This window comes from Rhipicephalus sanguineus, chromosome 1 (genome assembly GCF_013339695.2).
Source record: "Rhipicephalus sanguineus isolate Rsan-2018 chromosome 1, BIME_Rsan_1.4, whole genome shotgun sequence".
Taxonomy (NCBI): domain Eukaryota; kingdom Metazoa; phylum Arthropoda; class Arachnida; order Ixodida; family Ixodidae; genus Rhipicephalus; species Rhipicephalus sanguineus.
In genome coordinates this window covers 277434150-277460886 of record NC_051176.1, presented here as the reverse complement: position 1 = coordinate 277460886, position 26737 = coordinate 277434150, and the positions used below count along the sequence as shown (strand labels likewise).

Here is a 26737-nt window from a genome sequence, read left to right as displayed (position 1 = left end):
TCTCGCACCCGGCTGTCCCACCGTGCCCCGAATCTTGTTGCAGTTATTTCGAGCCATTTCACCGCATACTGCGATCTCCTTAGGATAACGCGTCTTGAGGTCATACCGCGTTCGAGTGGAAAGCTCAAAGTACAACAGATGCGGCGGCCTCGGTTTTACAGCAGAGCTCTTGTGGTTGGGGTTTGCCGTGCGTCGTAGATAGAAAACTATCATCATGATGAACCGGCACGCGCTCTCTTCTTCCTCTTCTGCTTCGCTCCTAGACACGTGCGCCGATTTTTCCGGCGTGGTACGCAATAATTCTGATGGGCGAGAGAACGAGTACAGAGAGAGAGGAGAAATAAAGGGAGAAAGAAAGAGAGAGACAAAGAAGGAGATAGAAAGAAAGAGAAAAATTCTTGGCGAAAAAAATTTCTTGGCGAGGCGAGATTCGAACCCGCCATCCGTAGGCGAGCGTCCTAACCACTCTGCTATCCAAGCACGCTAGCAGAGCGTAGCATAGCCTTGTATAGCATAGTATAGCAAAGTGGTGTGAAAGGGAAGCGAGGATATGTGAAGGTGAGGAGGATGGAAAGAAGGAGGGGAGGACGAGTAAAGAGATAGAGTGATATAGAAAGAAAGGGAAGAAAGAGAGAAAAATTGAAGGCACGAGAACGACTACAAAGATAGAGAGATAGAAAAAAAAGACAGAGAAAGAAAAACAGAGAGAGAAAGACATAGAAAAAAAACAGACACAAAAAAAGATAGGAAAAAAAGAGAGCAAGCACAGCCATGTATAGTGTAGTATAGCAAAGGGGTGGGAAAGAGAGAGGGTAAAAGCCAAGCCAATCCAGGACCAGCTAGGTGCCCACCAGCTCTGCTGTGACACAGCTAGCTTTGCGCGACGTAGTGCAAGTTGCGCTAATTTTTTTACGTGGCTCCAGAGGCACGCCGGGAACGGTGACTCATGTCCGACATACAACTTCGTAGTACTAGTAGAGTAAATGAACACTTCAAGCGCAGTGTGTAGAGAGAGTTAAAGTGCGCGATGATGAACGCACAGGCACTGAATCTAATGCTACTGCAACAGAAGAAACAGATGAAATCTCCTCACGATTGAAGCGCGCGTAATCAGGAAATAGTAAATTTTTATGTGCAGCTTAGTAGATTAGCTTGTTGGGCTAGCTGGTGTTGCATCATTTTTTTTTTGTGTGTGTGAAGCGCGAACGTTCAACGAATAGACAGAAATAAGAACACATGAAGGGCTCATCTTCATGTATAATTTCACGATTGTTTCTGTACACGTCCCTGTCATACATTCACGCTTCACAAAAAAAAAGAAGCTTGAAACGCTTTCTCTGTCACGTGAAAAAAAAGCAGCTTCTAATTGTACGTACTGTGACACTCCTGAAACTTATGTAGATCACTCGGTCATAGCCTGCCCTCGATGTTATTAAGGAATTCATTTGTCTTGTGATTTTTCAACAAATGTGAGTTTTCCCTTGCGAAAATACTGGGACCATGATCTTGCCCCACTAAACAAAGCTTTTCTTTGATAGCCTTACATGATTTTATTATAGATCGACGGTATCACATCTTTACCTCGTAAAAGAACTTACATTTCTGAAGAGCACTATCACGATATGTGCACGTCCGTGTGTTCCAGTATTGGCATGGGAGCATACGGGGGTAACAAACGCCAATGAAAGAAAAATTCGGCAGATCCCACGTACCGTGGGAATCGATGTGGTGCGAATCATGCGGCGGGAAGGTGACTGTGGCGTAATTTTTTACATTGAGCGAAACGATACGAAATGACGCTAAAGATAGGCGCAAGTGGTATGAGCACACACATATGTTGAAGAGTCGCACATGTGCTATATAACCAGTTGTTTACAGTTGCGTAACGACGCCAGCAGCAACGTGGGTATTACAAACACCAGACGCGGTAAGCTGATATGTAGTGCTTATAACTTGACCGTTGTGATGGAGAACGCACACACGTTTCACGAACCCGTGTGCATGTGTGGAAGGGGTTCTTGACAGTTCTCACGTAGATGGCGGCGAGCGCAGTGTGTATGTTATTGTGACCGATGTGCGCAACGCAAACCTCGCCCATTCCGCTGCTTGTCTGTGTGTGTTCGGTGTCTGGCGGCCGGCGAAGTGGGTTGCGGCCTACGTTGAAGTTCCGCATCACCGTGGTCTTATATGTGCCCACGCCGCCGCACCTGCAATGACCCCTTGCTGTGGACGACACATGGGAATCCCGTGATTGCAGTGGGCTCAATCGCTCCAGGTTTCAGAGTGTGTTAATGTGTTAACACGCCAATTTCTGTGAGCAGAGCGCCTTTTTCGAGGTCGTGCACGTGGACATTGTGTACGTTGTACGCTGAGAGCGGCGAGCGTGAGGTGATTGCTGTGGTTGTGGCACCGAATGAAAGTGTTAGCCCGGTCCAAGACAATGTCAAGAGGCTTGTTTGCTAGCCGGGTCATGTCGTCGACAGACTTTGTCGATAAAGCCTTTTGCGTTGTGAGGTATCACCTTTTGCGTTGATGAGGTATATAAACTGTAGAGGCTACCCCTGGAAAGTGCTACGTAGACCAACTTCAGTGGATGGCGCTTATCGTATCCTAAGACTATACCCGGGCGTATGTGGCCCTTTGTGACTTATATGTAGTTATGGCGTTGGCGTGCGCAGGGGGCAACTGAGCCCTCTTACACGAGATATTTTTCTGGCGTATGTCGTGGTTGTGGTGGTTCGCCGTCCCGGGCACTCATTTCAATTCTATTGAGGGTGTGAGGCAGTGACGTGCTTTGTCCTGGCTGGGACGACAATGCTTACCGTGGACGTTGGAAATTCAAGTCACAGTCGCAAGTGGTTGCCGTGTTCATCACGCTCGGTGTACCACAATGTTTTCATTAACGAGGCCGTCGCTTACGTCGATGTTTGCCGTGATCACGGATGCTCAGGTAAATTGAGGCCGGCAGGCTAACTATGTCGCTTGCGTTCATGTTGGCCACCTTGGTCAGGGCATCCCTGTGTGTACCTGCTCGTTCTTATAATCAGTTGTGAGATCGCATGCGGGATGACATAACACGTTGTCTGCAGCGTCGAGGCAACGTTCGTTATAGCGGTCGACGTGCGCATTTCTAGCCGTATGCCGTCAGGGCACTTAGCAACTGCTTCTTCGCTTGTCACAAAGCGCCTCTCAATCAACCTGATGTCATCCTCAGTCAGCATGAGGCTATCACTCAGCCTCATATGAAATGAAAAGAACACTGCGTCATTCTGACGGACAACGTGGACGAGTGGATGGCAGTCGAGCGTCTTCAAGGGTGTTCTGTCTTCAGCTCCCTCACTTGCCTTGCGTTTCAATGTGTATATTCGTCTTTAATGTGTTGATTGAGGCTGTGAATCACCCGGGCAAATCACCCGGGCACATATATATAATCGCATAACATGAACTCTGGTATGCGGGTATGTGCCACACGTGACTGAGGGCACGGATTTCCTGACGTAAGCGACAGGCGTTTTGCGTTATTCATGTCATGACCAGTCAGTCGTGTTCGTCATGCACTGATCCCCTACTAGGCCAGTTTTGGTATATTACAAGTTATAGAGGCGATCACGATAGCACCCAGACGCAGGCAGATAGATAGATAGATAGATAGATAGATAGATAGATAGATAGATAGATAGATAGATAGATAGATAGATAGATAGATAGATAGATAGATAGATAGATAGATAGATAGATAGATAGATAGATAGATAGATAGATAGATAGATAGTGCCACGCCCACTTCTTGTATTCGGGTTTGACCAGCAAGGACGGTTATCAACGCTCGACGCTGGCCGCGAAGCAGTGTTCGAGAAGCTTCGCGATGTTAGTAGATCGTTTTGTTAAGATTGCGCGCCGCACGCGAATGTTCCAGCTTTGTCGAGAGATAACACCGCCACCAGCGATATTGCTGGAAAGTTCGATAGCGCCTGTATAAAAGCCGACGCGCTTGACCGCTTGTCTGTTGATCGACGGTCGACGCTCTGTTCGCCGCTATCAGTGTATTGCTGTAGTTTGACTTTCAGTTTCCCGGCCACAAGTTCGGCCAAATAAAGAGTTTCATCTCGGACGTGCTAACTGCTATCTTCGTCGACGTCACGACCACGTGACAATAGATAGATAGATAGATAGATAGATAGATAGATAGATAGATAGATAGATAGATAGATAGATAGATAGATAGATAGATAGATAGATAGATAGATAGATAGATAGATAGATAGATAGATAGATAGATAGATAGATAGATAGATAGAAACGGCCAAAGTGCCTGAGGTTCGCTAAGAAATGCTTCGCATTTAATAAGTGCTCTTTTGCTGTCCATTATGAATGCTCTTTAATGAAAGAGAAATTTATGGTAGACGAAAATGCTCTGTGCATATCATTTCAAAGCCTACTTCAGTAACAGGAACCTGGAGCCCCACGTCACGAAAAGGTCCTGTACTCCTAAGCTGTTCGTATTAGCACGCGACAGCCACTATCTGTAACAAACATTATTATCAATGAAGGGGGTCGGCTAACGGCAAACAATTACGAAAAATAAAGAAGAAGGAAATGAAGGGCAGGGGGAAGCGTCACGCGAATACGGTCCATATTCACAAAGATTTTTGTTCGTAATAGCTCGTTGTCATTAGTGGGTCCTCTTTGATGCACAGGTAAAGCAGGTAAAGAGTCTCTTTGGTACGTTGTACCTGACCAACCAACCAAACGACCAACCAACCAACCATAAGAGTTCGAGGAGGCAAAGGGTACCATTGCGCATACCCTTGGCGTATACTGTGCCCTTTCCTTCCACTGCGTTTTTGGGTTTCGAGGGGGAAACAGGATAGTCCACTAGCTGCCCACCGGTTTCGGCTCATGCCACGCAGCGCGGTTTCATTGTTTCTCTTGTAGTACACCACCGCCAGTTCCCGATACCCATGCATTGGCGTAGTCAAACGTGTTTGCCACCCCAACCCCAAAATTTTCTAACACACACACACACACACACACACACACACACACACACACACACACACACACACACACACACACACACACACACACACACACACACACACACACACACACACACACACACACACACACACACACACACACACACACACACACACACACACATGTATAATATATATAACGCAAGTAATGAGAAAGTATCCTTCAACAGTGCCGGATTTTGTCACATTTAATGCCCGAATTCCAGTCCATCTAAATACGTATGTACCATCTACGTCGGCCTTCTTCACTTTCGCGCCAACTGTGCTTGACACGCCTTTTCTTGTATTTCTTTTTCTTTTGCTTCCGTAAGACTGTGTTGCGCAATGGCGCATAGTGCGTGCACGTCCTGTCTGGGGCATGAGGGCTGGCATGTGTCAACTGTTGCGAATGACGCGTACCTGTTTGCATCACGCCATCATGCATTGGTGCCTGTCTACGCATGTGCCGCGTAGTTTTGTAAGTGCGGAGCACTTTAGGGGCCCGGGCTGTCGTATGCTGTCGTCGTCTCATGTACCTTGGCGTAACGCTGGCGAAACCACTGTCGCGGGCTAGCGTGCCGTCTGCGGAGGCGCGAGCAGAGCGAGCCCTGTTGCGTGCTAGCGTGACGACGCTGCGATGACACCACGTATAGCATAGCCATCTGTAGCGAAGCCATGGGGACGGGAAAGGGAAGAGAGGCTGAGGAGAAGCGATGTGAGGATGAGGAGGAGGTAAATGAGGAAGGGAGGGGGAGGGAGGGAGGGAGGGAGGGAGGGAGAGGAGGAAGAGAACATGCTGTCATCTTATGTCGCCGCTTGGCGTCACGCACGCAAAACAATGTATAGCATAGCCATAAATAGCAAAAGGGAGGGAAAGGTAAGTGAGGGTGAGAAGGGGTGCTGTGAAGGTGTGGATTATGGTAAGAAGGAAGGGAGAGAGTAAAGCATAGCGTAGTAATAATAATATCTGGGGTTTAACGTCCCAAAACCAAGGTATGATTATGAGAGACGCCGTAGTGGAGGGCTCCGGAAAATTCGACCACCTGGGGTTCTTTAACGTGCACCTAAATCTAAGTACACGGGCCTCAGACATTTTCGCTTCCATCGAAAATGCAGCCGCCGCGGCCGGGATTCGATCCCGCGACCTTCGGAAAGCATAGCGTAGGCGTCACGCAGGAAAAACCATGCATAGCATAACTATGTATAACAAGGGGCGGGAAAGGGAAGTGAGAATGAGGAGGAGTGATGTGAGGGTGAGTATTATGGTAAGAAGGAAGGGAGAGGGTAAATCATAGAATTGTCATGTATGGAGTTAGGAAGGCAGAACCAAGTCTAGCATAGCCGCGTATACCGAGGGGTGGGAAAGGGGAAGTGAGGGTGAGGAGGAGAGAACGAAGGAGGGGTGAGGGTAAAGCATATATCATAGTCATGCATGGCGTTAGGCAGGTAGAACCTAGTAACGTTGGGTAGAACCATATGTATTGCACATCCACCTATAGCAAAGTCATGTAGAGGAAGGGGGCGGGAAATGGAAGTGAGAGTGAGGAGAAAGGAAAGGAGGAAGAGAGTATGCTGTCATTGTATACTGTGATCTCATGTGGTCGCTTGGTGTCTTGCAGGCAAAACCATGTGTAGCATAGCCAATTATAGGAAGGGGGTAAGAAAGAGAAGTGCGAGTGAGGAGGGGAGTGGGTAGAGGCATAGCATAGCCGTGCATAGTCTAGTACAGCAATAGGACGGAAAAGTGAAATGAATGTGAGGAGGAATGATGTGAGAGAGGAGGAGGGAAAGGGAGAGAGGAGAGGGCACCAATGCATCACAAATGAAGGTTTCCTTTCCCGCCATGGAGGCCTAACAAGCTTCTGCAAGGCTGGAACGCCCGCGATTGCCCGTGTAAGCAACGCAGATCCTTCAGCGACGCGGCCAGGCTACGTTCGTCCTGTCTACTTGTAATCTGTTGACTCGTCCTAAGCGCAGTTTCAGTTCATATAATAACGTCTTACTAACCAGCCCCTCAACACACGCTCCTTGAGTTCGTCGCTGAACGACAGACGAATCACCACTCCGCACGCACTTTTTACAGCTTTCACGATGAGTGCAACTCCATTTTTTAGATGCCAAGCAGCTTACGGCGGAGTTCAATCAGATGTGCGGCGTGACCACCCTTACTGCGCATGCGCGATCCCTCTCCACTCCCCCTTCTACCCCTCCCGCTCTCCACTCCCCCTCCTCGTTTAGATGAAAGGCTCGCGTTAGGTCGTACACACGCTCAGTCACTGCGCCGGTGTCATGAGTTCCAACGTCAACGTCGGCGTCAGTTGCATTAATACCTTTACGCCTGCCGAGATCGTGGAGCAGCGGAAGCCTCGACGCGTCGAAGCGCAACGTAAACGTCGGCAAGCGGACCCCGAGATCCAGGCTAGGGAAGCCCAGCGCAAACGGCATCGTCGGCGGGAAACTGCTACGGACGAAACGCGGGCTCGACATGCTGAAACGCTGCTTCGCATCGCCTCATGGTCCCATTTAGCGGGAGATCGTGTAATTTTTTTAGGGGCAAAGCTCCTTATGCCGTGGGTCTGTCCATCCTCCGTTTGTAGCGTTGTAGTAGCCACCTCTAGCTCGTGAGAAGCGCGCGTTCTGGTACAGTCGAAACCCGCGATAACGAAATCCTGAGGGAACGAAATTCTCACCGCAACGAAATATTTGCGGAGCACCGGCGAACGCCCATAGGAGTCAATGCAATTCGTAACTCGCGACTACGAAAGATATTCATACCGCAGTCCCTCATTAACGAAATTTTTGAAACACGAGTGCGCTAATAATCTACAGTTGAAAACTGCTGAAATGCATTCATGCTACACTTAAATTGTGCAAAACTATCGCTACCTGAGCGCACTTCAGAAGCAGCCGCCATCATTGTTTACAAAAAAACATAAAGCTGGCGACAATGATGATGATCATGGCTTGCCGAAACACCTGCTTGTTATCGCGGACTACGGAGCCAAATCCACCTTCCTCATGGAGTTTCGTTCGTTGGCTTGGCTCTGTGCTTGGCTTTGTCGGCTTTGCGCGCGCCGCGCACATGGTCGCGTGTGTGGAGCCATTTGTGGAGCGTTTGCTTGGTCGCTTGGTGCAACGTGAACTGTGTGTTGCGATTGCTTCGGTTGATTTCGCTGCCTGCGAAGATGCCGCCTCCAACGAAAAAGCGGAAGTTCATCACGCTGGAAGATGAGGCTGCAATCATCAGTGAGGTGGAAAAGGGTCGGAAGAAAATGGACATCGCCGAAGAATTCGGCGTTGCGTGCAGCTCGCTGTCCACGATTCTGCGCTGATCCAGCGGAGCCGGAAGAAGGTTCGCCTGCAGGCGCACTTGATGACAGTACTGGTGACAGCGCAGTGCCGCCGTCACTGATCAGTGCATGGGGCGAACTTTGTGCCGTGGCAAACGAGATTCCCCATCGGGAGGCATGAAATTGCTGCATGGTAAGGCCCGCCAAAGCAAACTTACTGACGTTTCAAAATAAAATGTGTTTTTTTTTTTTTGTAAATTCCATGTCTTTTCTGCCGAATTCTCGCGCCAACGAAATTCCCGCAAGAGCGAAATTATGTGTTTTCCCCGCCGATTCCGTTATTGCGGGTTTCAACTGTATGCAGTAGAAGAAGAAGACGACGTTGACGAGTGAGACTATCGTGCGTGTTCGCCTGTGTGGCATTCTTTCTTCTTTACTGCGCGCGCTCTGGTATGCAGTAGAAGAAGAAGAAGAAGACGTTGACGAGTGACACTCTCGTTTTGCGTGTTCGCCTGTGTGGCGTTCTTTCTTCTTTACTACGTCTCGTGTTTTCAACGACACCCGAAGACAACATTTCAGAAGTAACGCGCCATGAGGCTCCTTTTTTTTTTGGCACGCTTTCTCTTTAGCTCGGAGTCGCCAGATGGAAGACAAGGCTGCGGAACGGAGGGCACGGAAGGCGACGGCAGCGCGCGCTCGCAGACAGAATCCTGAAGTGAGAGCCCGCGAGGCCGAAGCTGCACGTCGACGCCGCGAAGCAGATTCCGCCGTTCGAGCCCGCGAAGCCGAAGCTGCTCGACAAGCTGCAGGGCTGCGGCGCGAAGACCCCGCCGTTCGAGCCCGCGAGGCCGAAGCTGCACGGCTGCGGCGCGAATCGGATCTTCAAAATGTGAAGGACCGTGAAGCGGCGAGAAAGCGCGCGTACCGGCAGGCAGAGCCCGAGGCTGTGCGAGCACGTGAAGTGGCTGCAAAACGCATCAGGCGGGCTCTGCCCGAAGGCGCCGACGCGCGCTTCCAGCGGGACTTCCTTGATAACAGTTTCGGCCATAGTTGTGGTGTGTGCAACAGATTGTGGTTCTCAAGTAATCTAGTCACAATATCTTCCATCAAGAAGGACCACGCTCGCGCCAATGCCATCGCTGTGCTGCAGCGCGAGTTCGCTTCGCCCCACTCATCATCATTCACCACGTGGATATGCTGTAATTTTTTTTCACTCAGCAGGCCTTCTAAACAAAACAGAACAAAATATATCCTGCTCATGCAACTCAGCTCACATGGAGTTCGAACATCATGTTATCCAAAAATCAAACAACGTACTGGCACGGTGTATTTAAGCCTGACACATTCGGAATCCCTATTATGCAAAACGTCGACGTATTTCGTACATGGGTGCTTTGCGCTCGTATCAAGACTTGTCTGGATTCAATTAAATAAGAGTGATAATGTAATTATTATGATTAACCTGTTCATCGCCACATGTAGTGCGCTTTATCATCCCTAATAACCTATACTGCAAACAACAACAATGAAACCGCCGTAGTATCCTGCCCTGATGGGTGCGCGCGCCGCTGCTCCGACGTTGCGTTGGCCACGGCTCGTTTTTCTAAACCGCCTTTCTTTCGTCTACAGTGTTTCTCATTGAGAATGCAGTCGTCAGCTGCTCCGGCTTGATGTCTCAAGCTCTCGCTTTTCTAGCCTAAAATAGCTCCATCCCTTATCTCATGAAAACAAGTAAAGCTTGAAGAGACCCACCAGTTCTCCTAGTGCATCTTGCGTGCACAGCAGAAGAAGAAAAAGGGCTGGTCGCCAGATGAGCATGATCTGGTCTAGTTTGACGCATGACCACGAAAAAGATTCGGCAGATCCCACGCCTTGTGGGAATCGGTTTTATGCGAAGCAGGCAGCCAGTAGTTCTATGCTGCATTTTTTTGGCCTTGAGCAAAGCGTTAGGAGGTGGATCGACGTGTTTTTGTAAATGGAGGAGTTGTATGCGCATCATGGGCTTACCAGGCACGACGACTAAACTGACGTTTAAATGGTAGCTTATGGGCTGACGTAGTATCAGCACTCACGTTAGAGCACAGACGTCTGTTATCGAAACGAAGTGCATGCGACGGTGCGGTGATGTGAATATCACACGTAACTTTCGTCAGCGTGTACTCCTCCGGGGTCCAGCAACGCTTGAATATATCTTGCTGGATCATAGGAATACAAATCTAATGTTGATTGCAGTTGTACAACAGCGGAGCCAACACTGGAGCCGCAATTGACGTCAACCCGGCAAGACGCATGTATCATAGGAGTACATATGTAGTGTTTATTGGTTTATTATAAAATTAGATAGCCAGCACTACAACTACAATTGACGTCGCACCGACATTTATCCTGCATAGGATCTTTTTCCAAAGCAGTTTCTAGACCTGGCGTGGCTCTGTGGTAGAATACCTGACTGCCACGCAGAATGCTTGGGTTCGATTCCTGCTGGGACCAGGCCTGATCTTTATTCTTTGTTTCGTCGGGTCAACGCTGACGGTGTCGGTTTTTCTTAACGCTCCCGCATTTTAAATTACCAATTTCTGTTCTCGCCGTTCCTGGGTAGATATAAACTGTCAATCACCTGTGGCGCATACCCGTATACCACGGCCCGTGCCACAGGTGTCTGGATGAAAGGGTTTGACGACGTATGCGACAGCATTTTCACGTTATTCATGTGTTGACCAAACAGTCATATTCTTCAAACCCTCTTACCCTCCCATGCCAATTTTAGTGTACACCGAGTTAAGGAGGTGATCACGAAAGCACCCAGACGTAGGCAGATAGATAGATATCTAGATAGATAGAAACGCTCAAAGTGCCTAGGCTTCGCTAAGAAATGCTTCGCATTAAAAAAAAAAAAACCTTGCGAACGATGGGTGCCAGTTTCCTTAACCACGGAAGAGCACCAAGTTTGACTAGTTGGTTGAAGTTCATTTTGTAATAGTTTTAACAGCGCTTTAACAAGGATAACAAAAGACAGCCCGTGCGCAGACACATATAAAATTTGAGTGAAAGACGAAATATATACATCAGGCTCGTAGGAGGAGGGGTTGCCCTAGGGGCCCGGGAGCCCCCCCCCCCCCCAACAATAAATTTGATATGGAGGGGGATGTTTTACCGTAAAAATTATGAAAATAGGCGTTTTTCTCGAACAGCTGGAGGCCTTCAGCAAGTGCCCCCCCCCCCCCTCGCCCCCCAAAAATTTCCTGGCTACGGGCTTGATTTACAGTGAACATTAAAAGACAACATGAGCTCATTGGCCAAAGATGGTCACATCGCTTCAATCACAATCTGGCGTCCAGATCAGGAGCCTCAAACACGCGGCCCGCGGCTTCATACGGAATAAAGTTTTGTGAGTTTGGTAAATAGTACTCGCATTATTTTCTCGCCTATTGCAATTAATAGCGCCTTGTTCGGGTAGGCTACAGAGACGGGACTGGTCTCAAGCATTTTTTTTTCGTGAGACACCCCATGCGGTCACTATATGAATTGAAACATCACCGTGGAACGCAAATTCTATATTTCAGAATCGGCCTCCAGATTTTAGTCATCGTGGAAATCAGTATCGATATGTTTTTCGAAACCTGACGTCAAACACCCTTCACAAATGACCCCCATATGCAACGTTAGGTGACATTTTGTTCAAACCAACCCCCCCCCCCCCCCCCACTCCCACCATCTTCATTGTCCCGGCCCTCGTGGGACTGAATTTCGTGGCTGCGGCCCGCTAGCTGAGGTGAGTTTGAGACCCCTGGTCTGGACATTGCTCCTCACAGTTAGCAAGCGCATCCACGTGTTTTAATCGCATAAGCCTCGAAGAGCTCCCGTGCACTGAGGTCATTATGTCGATACAAAACCCTAGTTCTTTCCAGAAGCTTCAGTTTTTCTGTTGTCCTTGTAATGACCCAGTTAAAATTCGCTCAGCGTGCACCAAGTCTCGCAAGGCTGGGTCACAGCAGAGCTGGTGGGCACGTTTCAGCTTCTCTTGTTAACACAGAATGCTTGGTGACTGAGCGCCAGCCGGTTCATGATGGTGATAATTTTCCATCTACGACACACGGCAAACCTCGACCGTAGCAGCTGTGCTGTAAAAACCATTACAAAATCCTCAACCGTGACTTGAAATTCCGTATAAGCAAGAGGCCATGTTGTTAATTGTGCAAACCGATGTATCGGTACCATAAGCCGCAGCACCCTCGACGACTTTCGTTAGAGTGAGAGTTTTCGTTCGCACTCATGAGTATACTAGAGCCAGTCTCGCCGAGGTAAGCTGAAAATGATGCGACGCTGAGTCTGATACGCAACACGCCCCCCTTTGGCTTCCAATCATCAGCTCCCAAACATGTCCCTCAATTCGACCTCTTGCGCAATCGAAAGCGCCAAACTTTCCTCAAGGTCAGTTCCTCGTCTTCTGCCTCGATTGGATGAAAGTGCACGCCAGTCAGTCGAATTTACTTTTGTTTGCTTGAGAAACCACCGTCACTTCGGGAGCACCGGAACACGACAGCTCGCACCGACACTGGCACTTTGCCGCCCTCCGCCCCATCAGAGCGCCGGCGGCACGCTCGGTTGCGTAATGAACTGGCTTGGGTGCCAACTTTGACGACCGATATTCTGAGGCTCTGCTCTTAACTAGAATTCCACGACAGGGTCCTTGATAATGGTTTCCTCGAAATAACAGCGACGTGCTCTGTGATCTGTGAACGAACAGTCAGCCTGACATGCAGCCTGCACTACTATTGCACTTTACGACGTGCATTTAACACATAATGTCCGCCGTTTCAAATAATGCAGCTACAGAGATGATAAGCGCCTGGCGGTCGTCGCTTCTTAAGCCTATACACGGTTAAAGAATGAAAAGAGAAGAAATATGGCGACGCATCCTGAACTGCGCGGCGCCTCGCAGTAGTCAGAAATAGAATGCCAGGATGTGCTGTCCCTCTTGGGTGGGGGAACGATTAAGACATCGTACGGTTCACGAAGAAGAGGCTAATTTTAAATATTTACTGGAATCAGCGCATATGAATTGACAAAGCAATCCTCAAAATCAATACGCGTGGTTCGCGGAAGATGCCCGAAAACATCGAAAACAGAAATGTATATACGTCGATCGACTATGACATTGACTATGCAGCAACATGCAATGACAGCTTTGGCTGATGTCAGCGGATACCCAAACATCACGTGCACTCTTCAGTGAGTAGATGAACGAACATAATAAATGATAACAAATGTTAGTCTTTCATTATATGTTTATCCCGATTTCCTCTCACCTCAAATAAAATTATTCTGTTTTCTTTTGTGCACTTCGTTATTGTGCAACATTATTAAATTCTGTGCTAAAATTCTGCAGGAAGTGCAGCAATTACGCTACTTGGTATTTTTGGCTTAGTTTACTGCGTACGGACGCAGTTGTTATAAATAGCACTGGCGTAACCAAGCGGGGGAGGGGGGCTCAAACCATCTCCGAATTTTTTCAATTGTGCATGTGTGTATGTACACTCACGAACGCACACACGAACGTACGTAAAGTATGGTTGAACGCCTTTCGAAAAAAACTTCTGGCTACGCCCCTGATAAGTAGGTATATTAAACTTGGACGTTATACCTGCACCATCGAAATATTGGTTACAAATGTAATTGCTTTACTATTCATTGTGTAATTCATACATCATAAATCATATGCCCCCCTGTTTTGGTGTTGAAATTAAACTGGAACTGTTGAAAAAATGAAATATATAAGCGAATAAATAAATAAATAAATAAATAAATAAATAAATAAATAAATAAATAAATAAGCATCGTAACTGACCTGATGTTGCAATCACAGGAATGTTGTACAGATCGCACATAAAAGTTCAGAATAAGCCGTTACATACTTCGGTTGCGGGGAAAGACAACTTCGACGCGGATCCAAACTAAAAAAAAAAAAAAACGTACGGGAACTGTATACGCAGTTTAATCGCATCGGGGGAAAAATCAAAGGATCCAAAGAAAGCAAATAGACAAGCAGTGTCAAGATCGTAGTGTTAGACGATGTAATATATTCAATGCATCGATTATGCATACATGCCACTGCTAAGTACGTGCATAGTTGCGTCAAAGCCAAGCTTTGCCTCTACTTCTCGTCAAGCACCTCAGCTCAACCCTTGTATGAATGGGAGACGGGACAGACAGTGGCACAACATGTCTGCCACGTGCTGCCGCGCAGTTTTTAATCATCTTGCGGGGCGTATGCGCTGCTTGTCCCAACTGGGACGTCCGCGTAAACTGACTGGAGAAGAGCGGAAACGCAGGCGGAGGACGGTAAGCAGGTCAGACGCCGACGGGGCGAACTTTCTTGGCGACCTCAGCATCCTGTTTGCGCTCTTCTCCCTCAGTATATAAACAGAAAAACGTAGTCAGCACGGGCCACAAGAAGACTTCTGCCTCCCCCCTCCCCCCGGTATATTTATTATTTTACTCGATTCTGGTAGCGATAGCGTCCCACGTGAGGAATACCTTGACTGCAAAGCGACTTCAGTGCGTAAAGACTTGCATTCCAAAGCGACGTTATGGGTTACAAACCGTGTACTACAGTGGAAGGAATCTCTGCGATTAATTTCGATCGCGGAGACGGAGCACTAGGGTCCACAGAAACCTGATATAGCGCAAATTACCCGAATTTCAGTGATTCCAATCTCACAGTGACCAGCATTTTCAAGATCAAGCATGAGTGCGCTTACTTAACCATGTGTCTCCATCCGGCCTCCCATTACACTGAATTAAAATACGAAGGATATGCCACTTCGTGTTCGTATTACATTTCCTTTCTTATTATCCTACGAATCATCCGTCATTCTCAAGTAACAAAAAATTATCTTGCTGTTATAGCAGCAAAATGAACTGCGCACCTCAATAAGAAACAGTACGCACGAGGTTTGCAATGGCAAAGTCTTTTGATCAGGGACGTAGCCAGAAATGTTTTTCGGGGGAGGTTCAACAAACCCTTATGTATGTTCGTGTGTGTTTGTGTGCCTGTTTTACACGCATGCAAAAACGAAAAATTTCGGGGGGGGAAGGGGGTTAAACTCTCCCAACGCCATCCCCCACCCTCCTGGCTACGCCAGTGCTTTTGATGCTGTTTTGACGCTCAAGTAGTGAATGCGTCAAAATTCGTTCCTTTGACCTGTACGGCGTTATGTGTATGTATGTATAGCACTTTTGTTTGCTAACTCTACAGGTGCACATGTGGGCATGTATCTATGCAATGTTCATCGCCTTTATATTCGAGAGCAGTTAGCGTAATTTGAGCACAGTCAGATGTTACATGGCTACGACATATCTAACTGGTACATGACTACGATATATCTGACTGGCTTATCTGCTGAACTTGACTGTTGTACTGCTAGTCAACGTTCGCATCGCCGACGAAGCAGCTTGTCTCACTTCTCGAAGTCACACTAAATGTTTCGTTTCGCAGTTTCGTAAGCTTTTATCGAGGGTCTTTCTCGTTACTCTCATTACTCAGATGAAGCGTTCATGGGCCGCCCGTGAACGTTTGCTAAATATTCAAGATGTGTACGAACGTCGTATACAGTGGACCCATCGCTCTCGTAAGAGAACAGCAGCAGGTATGCGAGCGGGACGATCGACGTGTAGTACTCGACCAGAGGGCTCGCACCATGAACACTCGCGTGCCGCCGGACCGGCAAGAAAGGCTCACACGTGCATTCGTGGGAGAAGGACTCCACACATCTGGCTCGCTTCCAACGCATCCGGCCATTATTTTTATGCCACTTCTCGTGTGAACGAGCGTACACGCACGAAAGCACAACGGTTCGGTCTCTCGCTCTGGTTTGGTACCGGAGTCCACCTAGCGCGCGCAGTCAAGCTATGCCGGACGCACGCGTGCAGCAGCTATATCGCTACCTAGAGCCTTCAGTGGTGCGCGGTACAGGTCGGCCAACAGAACGGTAGATTAGAGCGTCTTGGCTAACATAGGCGGCCGACCTGCGCACGGTTTCGGTGCCCTCAAGTTCAAGAGCGCGTCGAGCGCGCGGTGGCGGCCAGCGAGAGGTGTCAAGGTCCATCGGCCAGCAGCGCGTGTCAGCGCGACAGGGGCGGCTCACCTGCAAGAGGGCTATCACAAGCCGGGTGTTGCCCGACTGCACAGCGATGCTGCTGATGGTGGTGGTGGTGGACGCGCTGCTCGCCATGTCTCCGGGATGCGGCGGCCACCTGCCGCGGGTCCAGCGGGTCAACAACACACGCTTGTTGTGATTGGGCCGCTGGCAACTTACGAGTCGGAACCCCCGGGGTCGCAGCCACTCCTCTCGGGTCGCTGCCAGTCTGAAACTGGGCCCAGCCGCCAAATTTAGGCAACGGTCCGGGCCACGTGGCCAGCGCTCGAAATAGCGGCAGTCCCCCGTACATGTGGCGGCAGCCATGGCCGTCGGCAGCTCTCCGCCGCGGAGGAGAGCCGGCTATGAGCGTTTGCAAGAACGCGCGAGCATCCGCGGGGTGACACGCCCGCCGATGCAACCTCGGCGCGGGCGACAGGCTTCTCTGACTCGGGACGCGCGCTTCCCCGACAGCGTGTCGACGCTACCGGCCGGGGGCAGTAACCTCGCCCGACCATGGAAAAGCGGGGGCCTCTGACAGTGCACAGCCCGCAATCGACCGTCTCGCATTGACAAACATTGCTCCCCGCCAACTTCCTGGAGCTTGTCGGCCTAATAATCCTTATACGACACTTCTAAGAACTGAGAAGTGCCGAAACGCCGTACTCAAGAACCTCAGTTGCAGTGCACGTGCGCCAACTCTCATTGGGTTCTTTTGTACGTGACGCCGATATTCTAAGGGTCCACCATTTCTTTAACTCTACAGGTCACGTAATGCGAAGAAAGATAGCGGATGGTCAGTTGGAACGACGGAATGGATACCAAGAGATGGGAAACGTAACCAGGGTGCCGCATTTTGTGCTTGTTTGCTCGTTGCTTGAGTATGCGTTCACTACGTTCCTCACGCGCAAATATGATCCGCCGTCTGTCGGCAGGGCGCGGTGAATGTGCGGCCCAAAAAAAAAAAAAAGAGCGAGGGGTGGCCGCTGCATTAATTTAGCATATACCTTTTGTCGTATCGTTTTAGTGGAAGTACATATCCCACGGATAATCATGTCATTTTAGTCCTTGATGGAATAAGCTTTCTGGCGCTCCAGAGGGGTCGATGGGGGCAGGTAAAATTTGAGGGGTGGCCCTGCCCCCTGGCACCGCCCCTGCCCCACTAACGGCGCATGTATCATTGCAAAGCCTGACGAAGAAAAAAATTCGTACAGGCTGATAGAAAAAAAAATGGCCGCCATTCCACCCTGCGAACGTGAATGTCCAGTGAAACACCATACATGCTGAAGGGGGGGGGGGTTACGTTTTATTATTACAATAGAGTAATTATAGTGATAACCGCTGGGATGTGGTCGCTGTGGCAGACCGTGATTGGTTCCGCGACCATTCAGCAAGACAAACTTGTTGTTTTCGTACAGCATTGTATTCACGCTGTTCTTCTGGTGTTTTTTTTTTAATTTCCGTAGTCTACCCATGGCAGTCTTCATAGGCGTGCGCACAGGGGGGGCGGCCGCCCCCCCTAATCATCTAAGAGGGGGGGCGCAAAATCTGCCCCGTACATTGACTCTTCTAGTCACCTAACAGGGGGGGGGGCGCAAAATCTGCCCCATACATGGACTTAGTACGGTGGGGGGGGCGCTGCGATGAACCTTCGCCCCCCCTAATGGTGAACCCTGCGCACGCCTATGGCAGTCTTAGAATGAACTGAATGAGTTGCTAGACGGGTCTCCCTTCGTGTGAAGTGCAATGCAGCTGCAACGTAATCTTTACCGGGAACGCATGGAAATGTGTTCCCATTGTTCACAGGCGCCTTATTATCCATCATGCGGTTTTGACGCTTGTTCTGTGGTTTTCTTTACTGGAATTAATACTGAGCTCTATGATGTATGCCTGATTGCAAAGATATGACGTTGCCTGCACTTGTTAAAGGGCCCCTAAACCACCCAGAGGTCGAAATTTAGTTGCGGCGTTGCAGTTGTGCACAGCGAACGCGTTCGTCGGCTCGTTTGTCCACCTATCCGAATGAGCTTCCTCGGCGTCCGAGGTAAAAACGCAAGGAACGCGCACATAGCAGAGGAGCACGCGAGCGTATAGCTGTTGATGTGGGGCCCGGCGTTTCGTTTTCAGTCCACGGAGACCGTTCCGGGGTAGAGGATACGCAGCTTCACTGTAAAAATGCCAAGTAGTAAGCATACCGATTGTTTCTCAAAATACTTCAAAATAAATTGTTAAACAGCCATTTTGAAATAAAAGGGTGGTTCATGCGGATACATGCCATCAGCAGTGGCGGCAATTGAGAGGTAATTTACACGGTGTAATTAGTTGCTGAGAGAGAGAAACGTTTATAATGAAGCAGCAGCGCAGACTAATCCAAACAAGCCTTCCAACGTCCAGGAAATCGCGGACCACTGCTGCCGAGCCATTAAGCTACGCTGGCTTTCCAAGCCCGCGGCAATGAGGTTATCATTCGGGCGTGCCTTCCCAGGCAGCATTTGCTGTATTTCTTCTTGTCCGTTTGGGGATGCTAAATGAGTGTTGTCCTAATCCGTACAGTACTCTTGTATTGTGCATTCCAAGACCAAATCAGGCAGAGTCAGCCCGGGACGTTACAGAAAGGGCAAAATGCCTAGCGGAAGGCGACCGTTTTTTCTTTGCCGAGACTTGGGAGTGGCAAGGGACACGCCCTTCGTTTGAGGGCTTAATGTTGGAGGATAGCTGAGTAATTTATATGTTCCGCGTTCGTCGTTGACTGGGGCTCGCGGGCGGCAGGAAAGCCCAGCTATATATTGTCCTCTCGGGCCGCAGCATGTGCTTTTCACTTTCCTGCCATCCTATCGTGTTTTTTATGGAACACAATGGGAGGCATTGGTGATGCCACTAAACCCTGAGGGCCAGCTCCAGCTGGCGGATAGGGACCGGGTGTCGGCTGCAAGCCATGGAAATAAGGAAGTCACTCACCTCTGGGCGAAGAGAACGTGCCCATGGTCCTAAAGTAATGTTCAGCTCTCTGTTTCGATTCCTTGGGTCCAATTAACAGATGCACTTGATGGCTATTAGTAATTCTTCAGAGGACTTTGAGCACTTTTTCAGATAATCAACCATTTTTAATGTTCCTCGAGGCTGCCTGCGGATCTGAAAGTATCATGGCCGTGCCCGTGGTGGTGGTGTAATGGCCAAGACAGTGGCTGCTGCTCCTTCTGTTTCGGGATTCTCGACGCGAATGGTGGCAGCAGCAAGCTCCGCTCCTTGGTTGTCGGTGACGCTCAGTGCATAGGCCTGGCCATTTTGGTTAGGGTAGCTTGCGGTGTCGGCATAGTGTCGGGGTTCTTGGATAATTTAATACTGAATGTGCGTCGTCTTTCTTTGTGATGGATTGGGTGCATATTTCGAGGGACAGATGCTATGGAATGGTCTCGAGGTGTTTCGATGGGACGCGTTAGTTGCGGATTAACAAAAACTCAACCATTAATTTCAAAACTGAGTGGGCTCATCGTAACTGGGAAAGTAAGCAAGCTATCTGTAAAAGCCCTGTCAGCTTTTGGATCGGGAAAATTGCGAGTATCTGGGGAAATGTGACGCGACCATGAATTCCGGCTCACAGAGCACGCGTGGCCGCACTCCTCAAGGCAAAGTTAGCTGCTTCGATCACTGAGCGGCGGGCAGTCGCACGACGCTCACGGTGCAACCGCGCGCTGATTGCCCGTCGTTCGCTGTTTTATATGTTCGAAGGCGTTAATATTTGTAGTAGCAGTGAACCGCTATGACTTCATTTGCTTCAGATGGGCCACCGTGCAGGAAACAAATGGGAAAAGTGTCAGTTGCTATGCCAACATTCCTCGCTCGTATCCCTAGGTTTTCAAAAAATCTCAACATTTGTCCATATAATTTCGCATGGATATGCTATCCAAAAGGTGACTGTGCTTTTTTTTCTACCTACGTTTTCTTTTGTAGCGTTAGCTACACTTGCCTAGCCGGAGCCGATTTCGCGTGGAGCGTCATGAGCCGTGCTGCGCATGCGCGAGGATCAGTGATGTCACACAGCTGGGTCACCGGAGCTGGCTTCTCACTCGCTCTCCGACACCGCCGCGCGCGGCTCGCCGCTGCTGGTCTGCGCCGCATTCGAGAGGAGTGACGTCGTAGACATAGTGGCGCCAGCGCGCGCGCAGCTATTCGCCTTCGCTGTGCAGTCGCCGTCTGACACTGCGCTGGGGCCGCTTGATAGCGCCTTTGACTGGCGTTTGCAGGTGGGTTACGCCATGGAGAAGGAGAGCGCAAATGCTGCTCGACGGCGCAGAAGAGCCGAGAAGCTTATCTCATCGGATACCGAAGCAGTTGCCTGGCAATTAGCGCTTCAGCGTACGAAGAATGAACAGAAGAAGGCTAATAATCCTAGACAATCTGGAAAGCTAAGAATAATCAGTTGAACCTTTCCTAACGCTACATATATCCTGGCATAGCCGAACTAAGCCACTGCAAAATTTTTTTTTCTTCCTTTTATTTACATAAAGGTGCATTTCCTCGTTACTCAGCGCCGATCGGAGTCCCACAAAACATTTTCACTCTCGTTAAGAGCGTCTGTGAGGCCCATTATTTACGTCATCATAAAAACAGCGCGCGCACAAAAATGCAAAAGAAGAAGGAAGAACTGGCGACACCTTCCTTCATCATTTGTATTTGTGTGTGCGCGCTGTTCTATGATGGAGTTCGACCAACTCGCCCAAATAGCTACTTTGCTATTCCCTTTGGCCTCCGAAATGCCATCTAACCGCCTCTTTTTTGCATGGACGGCCTCGTTTTCAGTAACCTTCCACTTTGCCTAACATTAACTTCCTCTCCACTGAGAAATGGTGGCTCGCGTGAAGTGACCAACATAGAAAAATGTTCTGGTTTCATTCGCTTTGCTTCGAAATAACATTCACAATTGATCTCTCTCATGAGTCATGACCGATATATTTGTTCGTCTGACAGGCCATGGGATTCTAAAAGAAACTTACGCCGGTACCACAGCTCAAGAAAATAGCTTTTTTTTTTCTTTCAGATTTCCGCAAGGTACAAAACTCGCACATATTCATTACCGCAGGAAAGACCAGGGTGTTTACCATAGGCGTGCGCAAGAGGAGGGGGGGGGGGCGGTTTAAAGCCATGGGGGGCATGTCCCCACACTCAAAGCTGTTGCTCTTCCCCACTCGCCTTTTTCTCTCCTGGCACAACCCGTGTGGCTAGAGACCCCTTTTGACTAGCTTAAGTGTGCTCTCTTCCTTTAACAAACGAAACAAAATCTTCTGGAAGCCTGTGAATTCTGACACTCTATTTGTCGATGATTTTTCTGCGTAAAGAGCACTGCCTGTTTTCGTCTGGTTCAACGTATCTTCCGTTCTGAAGTGGTTCTCGAGGAGGTAAAGGCTAGTACTCTATTGTGCAGCTCTTGCAGTAGCACGTCTAAGCGCAACGAAGGATGCCTCTCGTTCTCTCCCTTTTTCCTTGCTCCTAGCTAAACCCATTAAAAGCAATAAGATAAGAAGGTCGGTGTAAAGCTTGTTCCCACATGAGCATGATTTTAACTATGAACCTATCCAGAAACCTCTTTCTGGGGGGTCTGACCTCCCTTTATCTATGTTTTTGCGTGTGTTTGTATGCGCGCGCGTACAATACACTACACATACAAAGTGTAATAATTTTGGGGCGGTGGTAGTGGGTGGCAGGGGGGGGGGGGGTGTTGAATTCCCCTAAGCGTCCTACTGGCTTCGCAACTGAAGTAGTCACTTGAAATGTTCGTTTTCTTCCTGTTCGGCCCATACCACCTTGGCTCCTCCACACATATAATGACCGCAGTGAAAATCAGAAAGGCAAAAGCGCGGCCCGCGGTCTTGTTCGCGAAGGATTGCGATCGCGAAGCTTTTTACCATCTCATCATGCATTTCACCCTTCAAGAATACGGCGAGCTTTCATGGGCAGACGCCGGGACGGATTGACAATTTGAAAAATAATTTAAGTATAAGCTTTTCTGCAAGGTTTCTTTCTTATTCTTTTTTTTTATCAAACCAGAAACTCGTTCACAGACTGCTTTTTTCTATCAAAGTGCGTTCCCTCCTTCACATTTATCACTGTGTATCGGTAGTTTCCCAATGACATGTTCCCCGATGAGCGTGCGTAGCGTGGGGGGTGACTATGAGGCATGACGTTCCCGAAGTAATTTTTGAAAAGACTTCGAGGTGTGGGCGTCTTCACTGGAAGGGGTAGGTGTCACGTGTGAACTCACCGTTGCTCACCAAATTAACATTTGCATTCCTAGTCTGCAGACAACAGGGCTGGGCAAAGATACTTTGAAATTGTATCGCGATACGATACAAGATACTGAGGCAAGAAGTATTGGAGATACAGATACAAGATACTGCCGCAAAAATTGTATCCGATACGATACTTGGCAATTGTATCTTAAGATACTTCGATACATTCTCAAATTTGTGATTATAGATCCATATAATGTAGCAGCAAACACCTATGCACGAAAATGTCTACTTCAAAATTTCTTAACTGTGACCTATTTTGTTTCACTTGAATGAAATGTCTGTTAGTATCTCAAAAGTTTTGCCCTTCTTGCTCAAAGTACATTAGTTTCCTTCCAGGATAACTTATTGGGGTTTGTTTAGCTTCTTCCCAGGGCAACTCTTTGTACACTTCGCTGACAGCGGTACTTGCTTTGCACAGCTTGCCGACCATCCAGCAAGTTGCCATATAATCACAATAACTTCAATAAGAAGCCTTCTCACGACGGCGCAAATACCGGTGTGGAATTTTACCATTTCCGTAAAAGGCAACTTGCACAATACCGTGTATCCGGACAGGTGTACAGCAGCAACAACGCTGGTAGCGACATTTTTTTTTCTTTTTTGTTGGGGGGGGGGGGGCGCATGGTGTATACTAGGGGTCTGAGCCATTTCGCTAGCGGCCCGGCCCGCACACATGACCGTCTTCGTCTCATTTGTTTTTATTTTCTAAATAAGTATGTTCGTGAGCTGCACAGACATGACTGGTCTCAAGCATTCCTTTCGTGAGGAACATGTGGTCACCATGTGCTAAAACATAACCGTGGAACAAAAACTTTATATTTTAGAATCCGCGTCCAGATATCAGCCATTCTGTACATCGCTATCGATGTTTCTCGAATTCTGACTCCAAATCCCCTTCAGAAAGGACCTATATATGAGATATGGGAGAGGCTTCCTTTCAAACGTCATTCTGCTCAAACTCTCTCCCACCATCTTCACTGTCCCGGCCCTTGCAACTAAATTTCGCGACTGCGGCCCGCTGGCTATAAGCTCAGTTTGAGACCCCTGGTGTATACGTACATGACGTAAAACTGCAACGAATTGTCATATTCTACTTATCTGCTGGCGTAAAGGATTCCTTGTTGATATGCTCACTAATGTGCAATCTTTTTAGCAATTATTCTTCAACGAGAGAACATGTGCAACACAGAAACGTCTCAGACGTATTGTATAGTGCCATAAAGCGTCGCAGGACACCGCCGCTATTCGCGCTATTTGCACTTATAGCTCCCATTACGTGGCGATTAGTAATGCGAAAAATATTTAAGAAAGCCTGATACAGGAAAACAAATATAAGTAAAATAGAAAGGTGGTTGTTTATCAAACATTCACATTGAATGAGTACAGAAACAATACAGACGGCGCCCTTAATAGTTATGACAATTAAGCAGCAAGTATCGTCAACTTACCTGTTGAGACAAGGGAAAATTCAGTGCTTATGGTGAATTCAGTGCTTATGGGAGCTTCGATCTCTGTGAGTTTTCTAACTATTCTGCCGTGACCTTACATTCAACGACAAGAACTCTGAGGGACGTTGTCCCTTAGAATGGGGGACCAAAACCCCATCCAGCAACTGGGCCCCGGACGACCACATCATTGTGCCTCCGACGCGAGTGACAACTTCGGCCCCAGCGTGGTCCACATTGATACTTCCGATGGCTCTTCCACAGAAGATATGACCTCGGACAGCGACTTCACCGTCGTATCAAGCCGCCGCCTGAAGAGGAAAATCAGAAGGACATCGCCGACTGGTCGACAAGCACCGAAACAGGCGAGTAGCGTGCGGTCATACACGATCTCGTATGTGCCCACATCGACGACAGACATCTTGAACTCGCTGAACAGGCAGAGCCTGTCGGAGTACTTTGAGCTTGTCGCCCCTGGACAAGTTGCAGAAATACGCATAAATGCTCGAAAGAACATCCTGTCTGTGGAGGTCACTACGAAGAGTATATTGGACACACTTAAAGCGATTGTTCAGCTGGGAAACATTCCGGTTCGCGCATTCTCCGCATACGACAAGGAAACGACCACAGGAGTTATCTACGACGTGGATGAAGACATCACAGACTCTAGCCTTGAGAAACTGCTGTCATCGTCGTCTCCCATTGTTGGTTTTCATCGCTTCGGGCGGTCCCGATGTGTAAAAATAGTGTTTCAGTCGGAGACATTGCCTACACATGTAAAGGTCGGGTACGTGAGGCATTCGGTGCGCCCTTACGTGCCTAGGCCTCTGCAGTGTCATAAATGCCTGAAATTTGGGCACGTCAGTGCAGTTTGCAAGGGTGCAGTAACCTGCAAACATTGCGGTGGACTTCATGATGGTGATAACTGCAACGCCGCTGCGAAATGTCCAAACTGCTCGGGCGCCCACGACGCAACGTCGAAGGAATGTCCCAAAATGAGGAATGAAATAAGTATTATGAAGAAGATGGTTCGAGACCGCTCCACACACAGAGAAGCTGCAAGGGCTGTGCGACGCCGTAAACATCGTTCACGACTCCGACGCAAGCGAAGCAGCAGTGTTCATCGCGTAGAAGAATCAACACCCAAAGCCAAGCTTTCACCACCTCCTCGCCTGCTTTTGCCGGCCAGAAAGGGTGGTACACAAGATTCAGCACCTTCACAGTCTACGCAAGCGCAAGGCAAGCAGTCATTGGCTCTGAATACGTCAGAGCTTCAGTGGCCTTCGCTACCATCACGAGCCGCGTGTACGCCCTTGTCGTATAGTGCTACTGCACCCAATGAAGACAATGAAAAGATGGATAATGCAGACGTCAAGTCTATGTTAAAAAATTTGATGGGTTCAATGCGGAAGATTCTTGGCGGCCTAAACACACCCGCTGCTAAGGCTGCTGTCCAGCTACTGGAAGTTTTGGAGCCACTTCTAGTGGTTCTTCAATAAGCGAACATGGCACTGATGTTCGAAGAACGCATGCGGCAGTCGCTTGTTATGCAATGGAATGCTCGAGGTCTACGTGGCCGTTTGTCGGATTTCAGACAATGGGTTTTTAAATACCAATTTCCAGTTATTGTTGTCTGCGAGCCAAACATGGATTCGACTTTTCGCATCTCTGGGTATGTCCAAATGTGGTCTCGCAGCGAGCAACGTACAAGTAAAGTACTAATTTGTATACGACGCGATCTGACGTACTTAAGACACGACATCGCGCCGCACACTAACAACGATTACGTCAGCCTGACTATAACACATAAAAGGCGGACGTTCTCAGTAATAGGAGGATACATCCACCCAAGCGCGAAGATCGACTGCTCCCACCTGAAGACCGTGCTGCAAGCCGCACAAAGTCCACACATTGTGATTGGTGACTTCAATGCACATCATCCCCTCTGGGGTAGCACTGCGATGAATTGCCGTGGAAGAGACTTGGCGAACTTTATGTGCACTTATGGTCTAAGCGTACTCAACGACGGGTCACCTACATTTATTCGCGGTACTTCTTATAGCAGCTGCCTCGACCTTACCTTTGTATCCAGGAGCCTTCTGTCTTCTGCATGTTGGTGCACGGATTTGGAGACTCGTGGTAGCGATCACCTCCCAACCTATGTTCAGTTTAGGTGGTTTCGCCGCTCAGCTTCACGCTACATCCGTCAAACAGACTGGACCTTGTTCCAGGCATCTGTCAAGACGGGCTGTCAGCAAACAACTGTATCATCCGAAATAGAGGATATCATTGCTTCTTCTCTGCGTGACACAACCAGACAGGTTAACCTACCGATGCAGAGATCAGCAATCGACTCCCAATACGAGGCCCTTCGTGCAATCCGTCGCCGCGCGGAACGACGACACAGAAGAACGAAATCCCCGTCAGACCTCTCCGCCTGTCGCCGAGCTCAACGACACGTTCTTCGGCATCTCGACAAGATTGACAGGCAGCGGTGGAGGACATTCTGCGGATCTCTCGACCCAAGGCAACCTCTATCTAAGATCTGGCGGGTGG

At 48.8% G+C, this 26737-nt stretch overlaps 1 protein-coding gene across 1 annotated transcript in view; it reads right to left on the bottom strand.

Annotated features, from left to right (window-relative positions):
• The window catches only part of LOC119379038 (titin), a 294770-nt gene extending 277982 nt beyond the window's left edge, over positions 1-16788 (bottom strand). The window contains exon 1 of the mRNA XM_049412985.1: positions 16456-16788. Within this exon, the coding sequence (XP_049268942.1) occupies positions 16456-16773 (318 nt within the window). The 5' untranslated portion in view covers positions 16774-16788. The remainder of the gene's footprint in view (positions 1-16455) is intronic.
• Positions 16789-26737: the final 9949 nt, after the last annotated feature.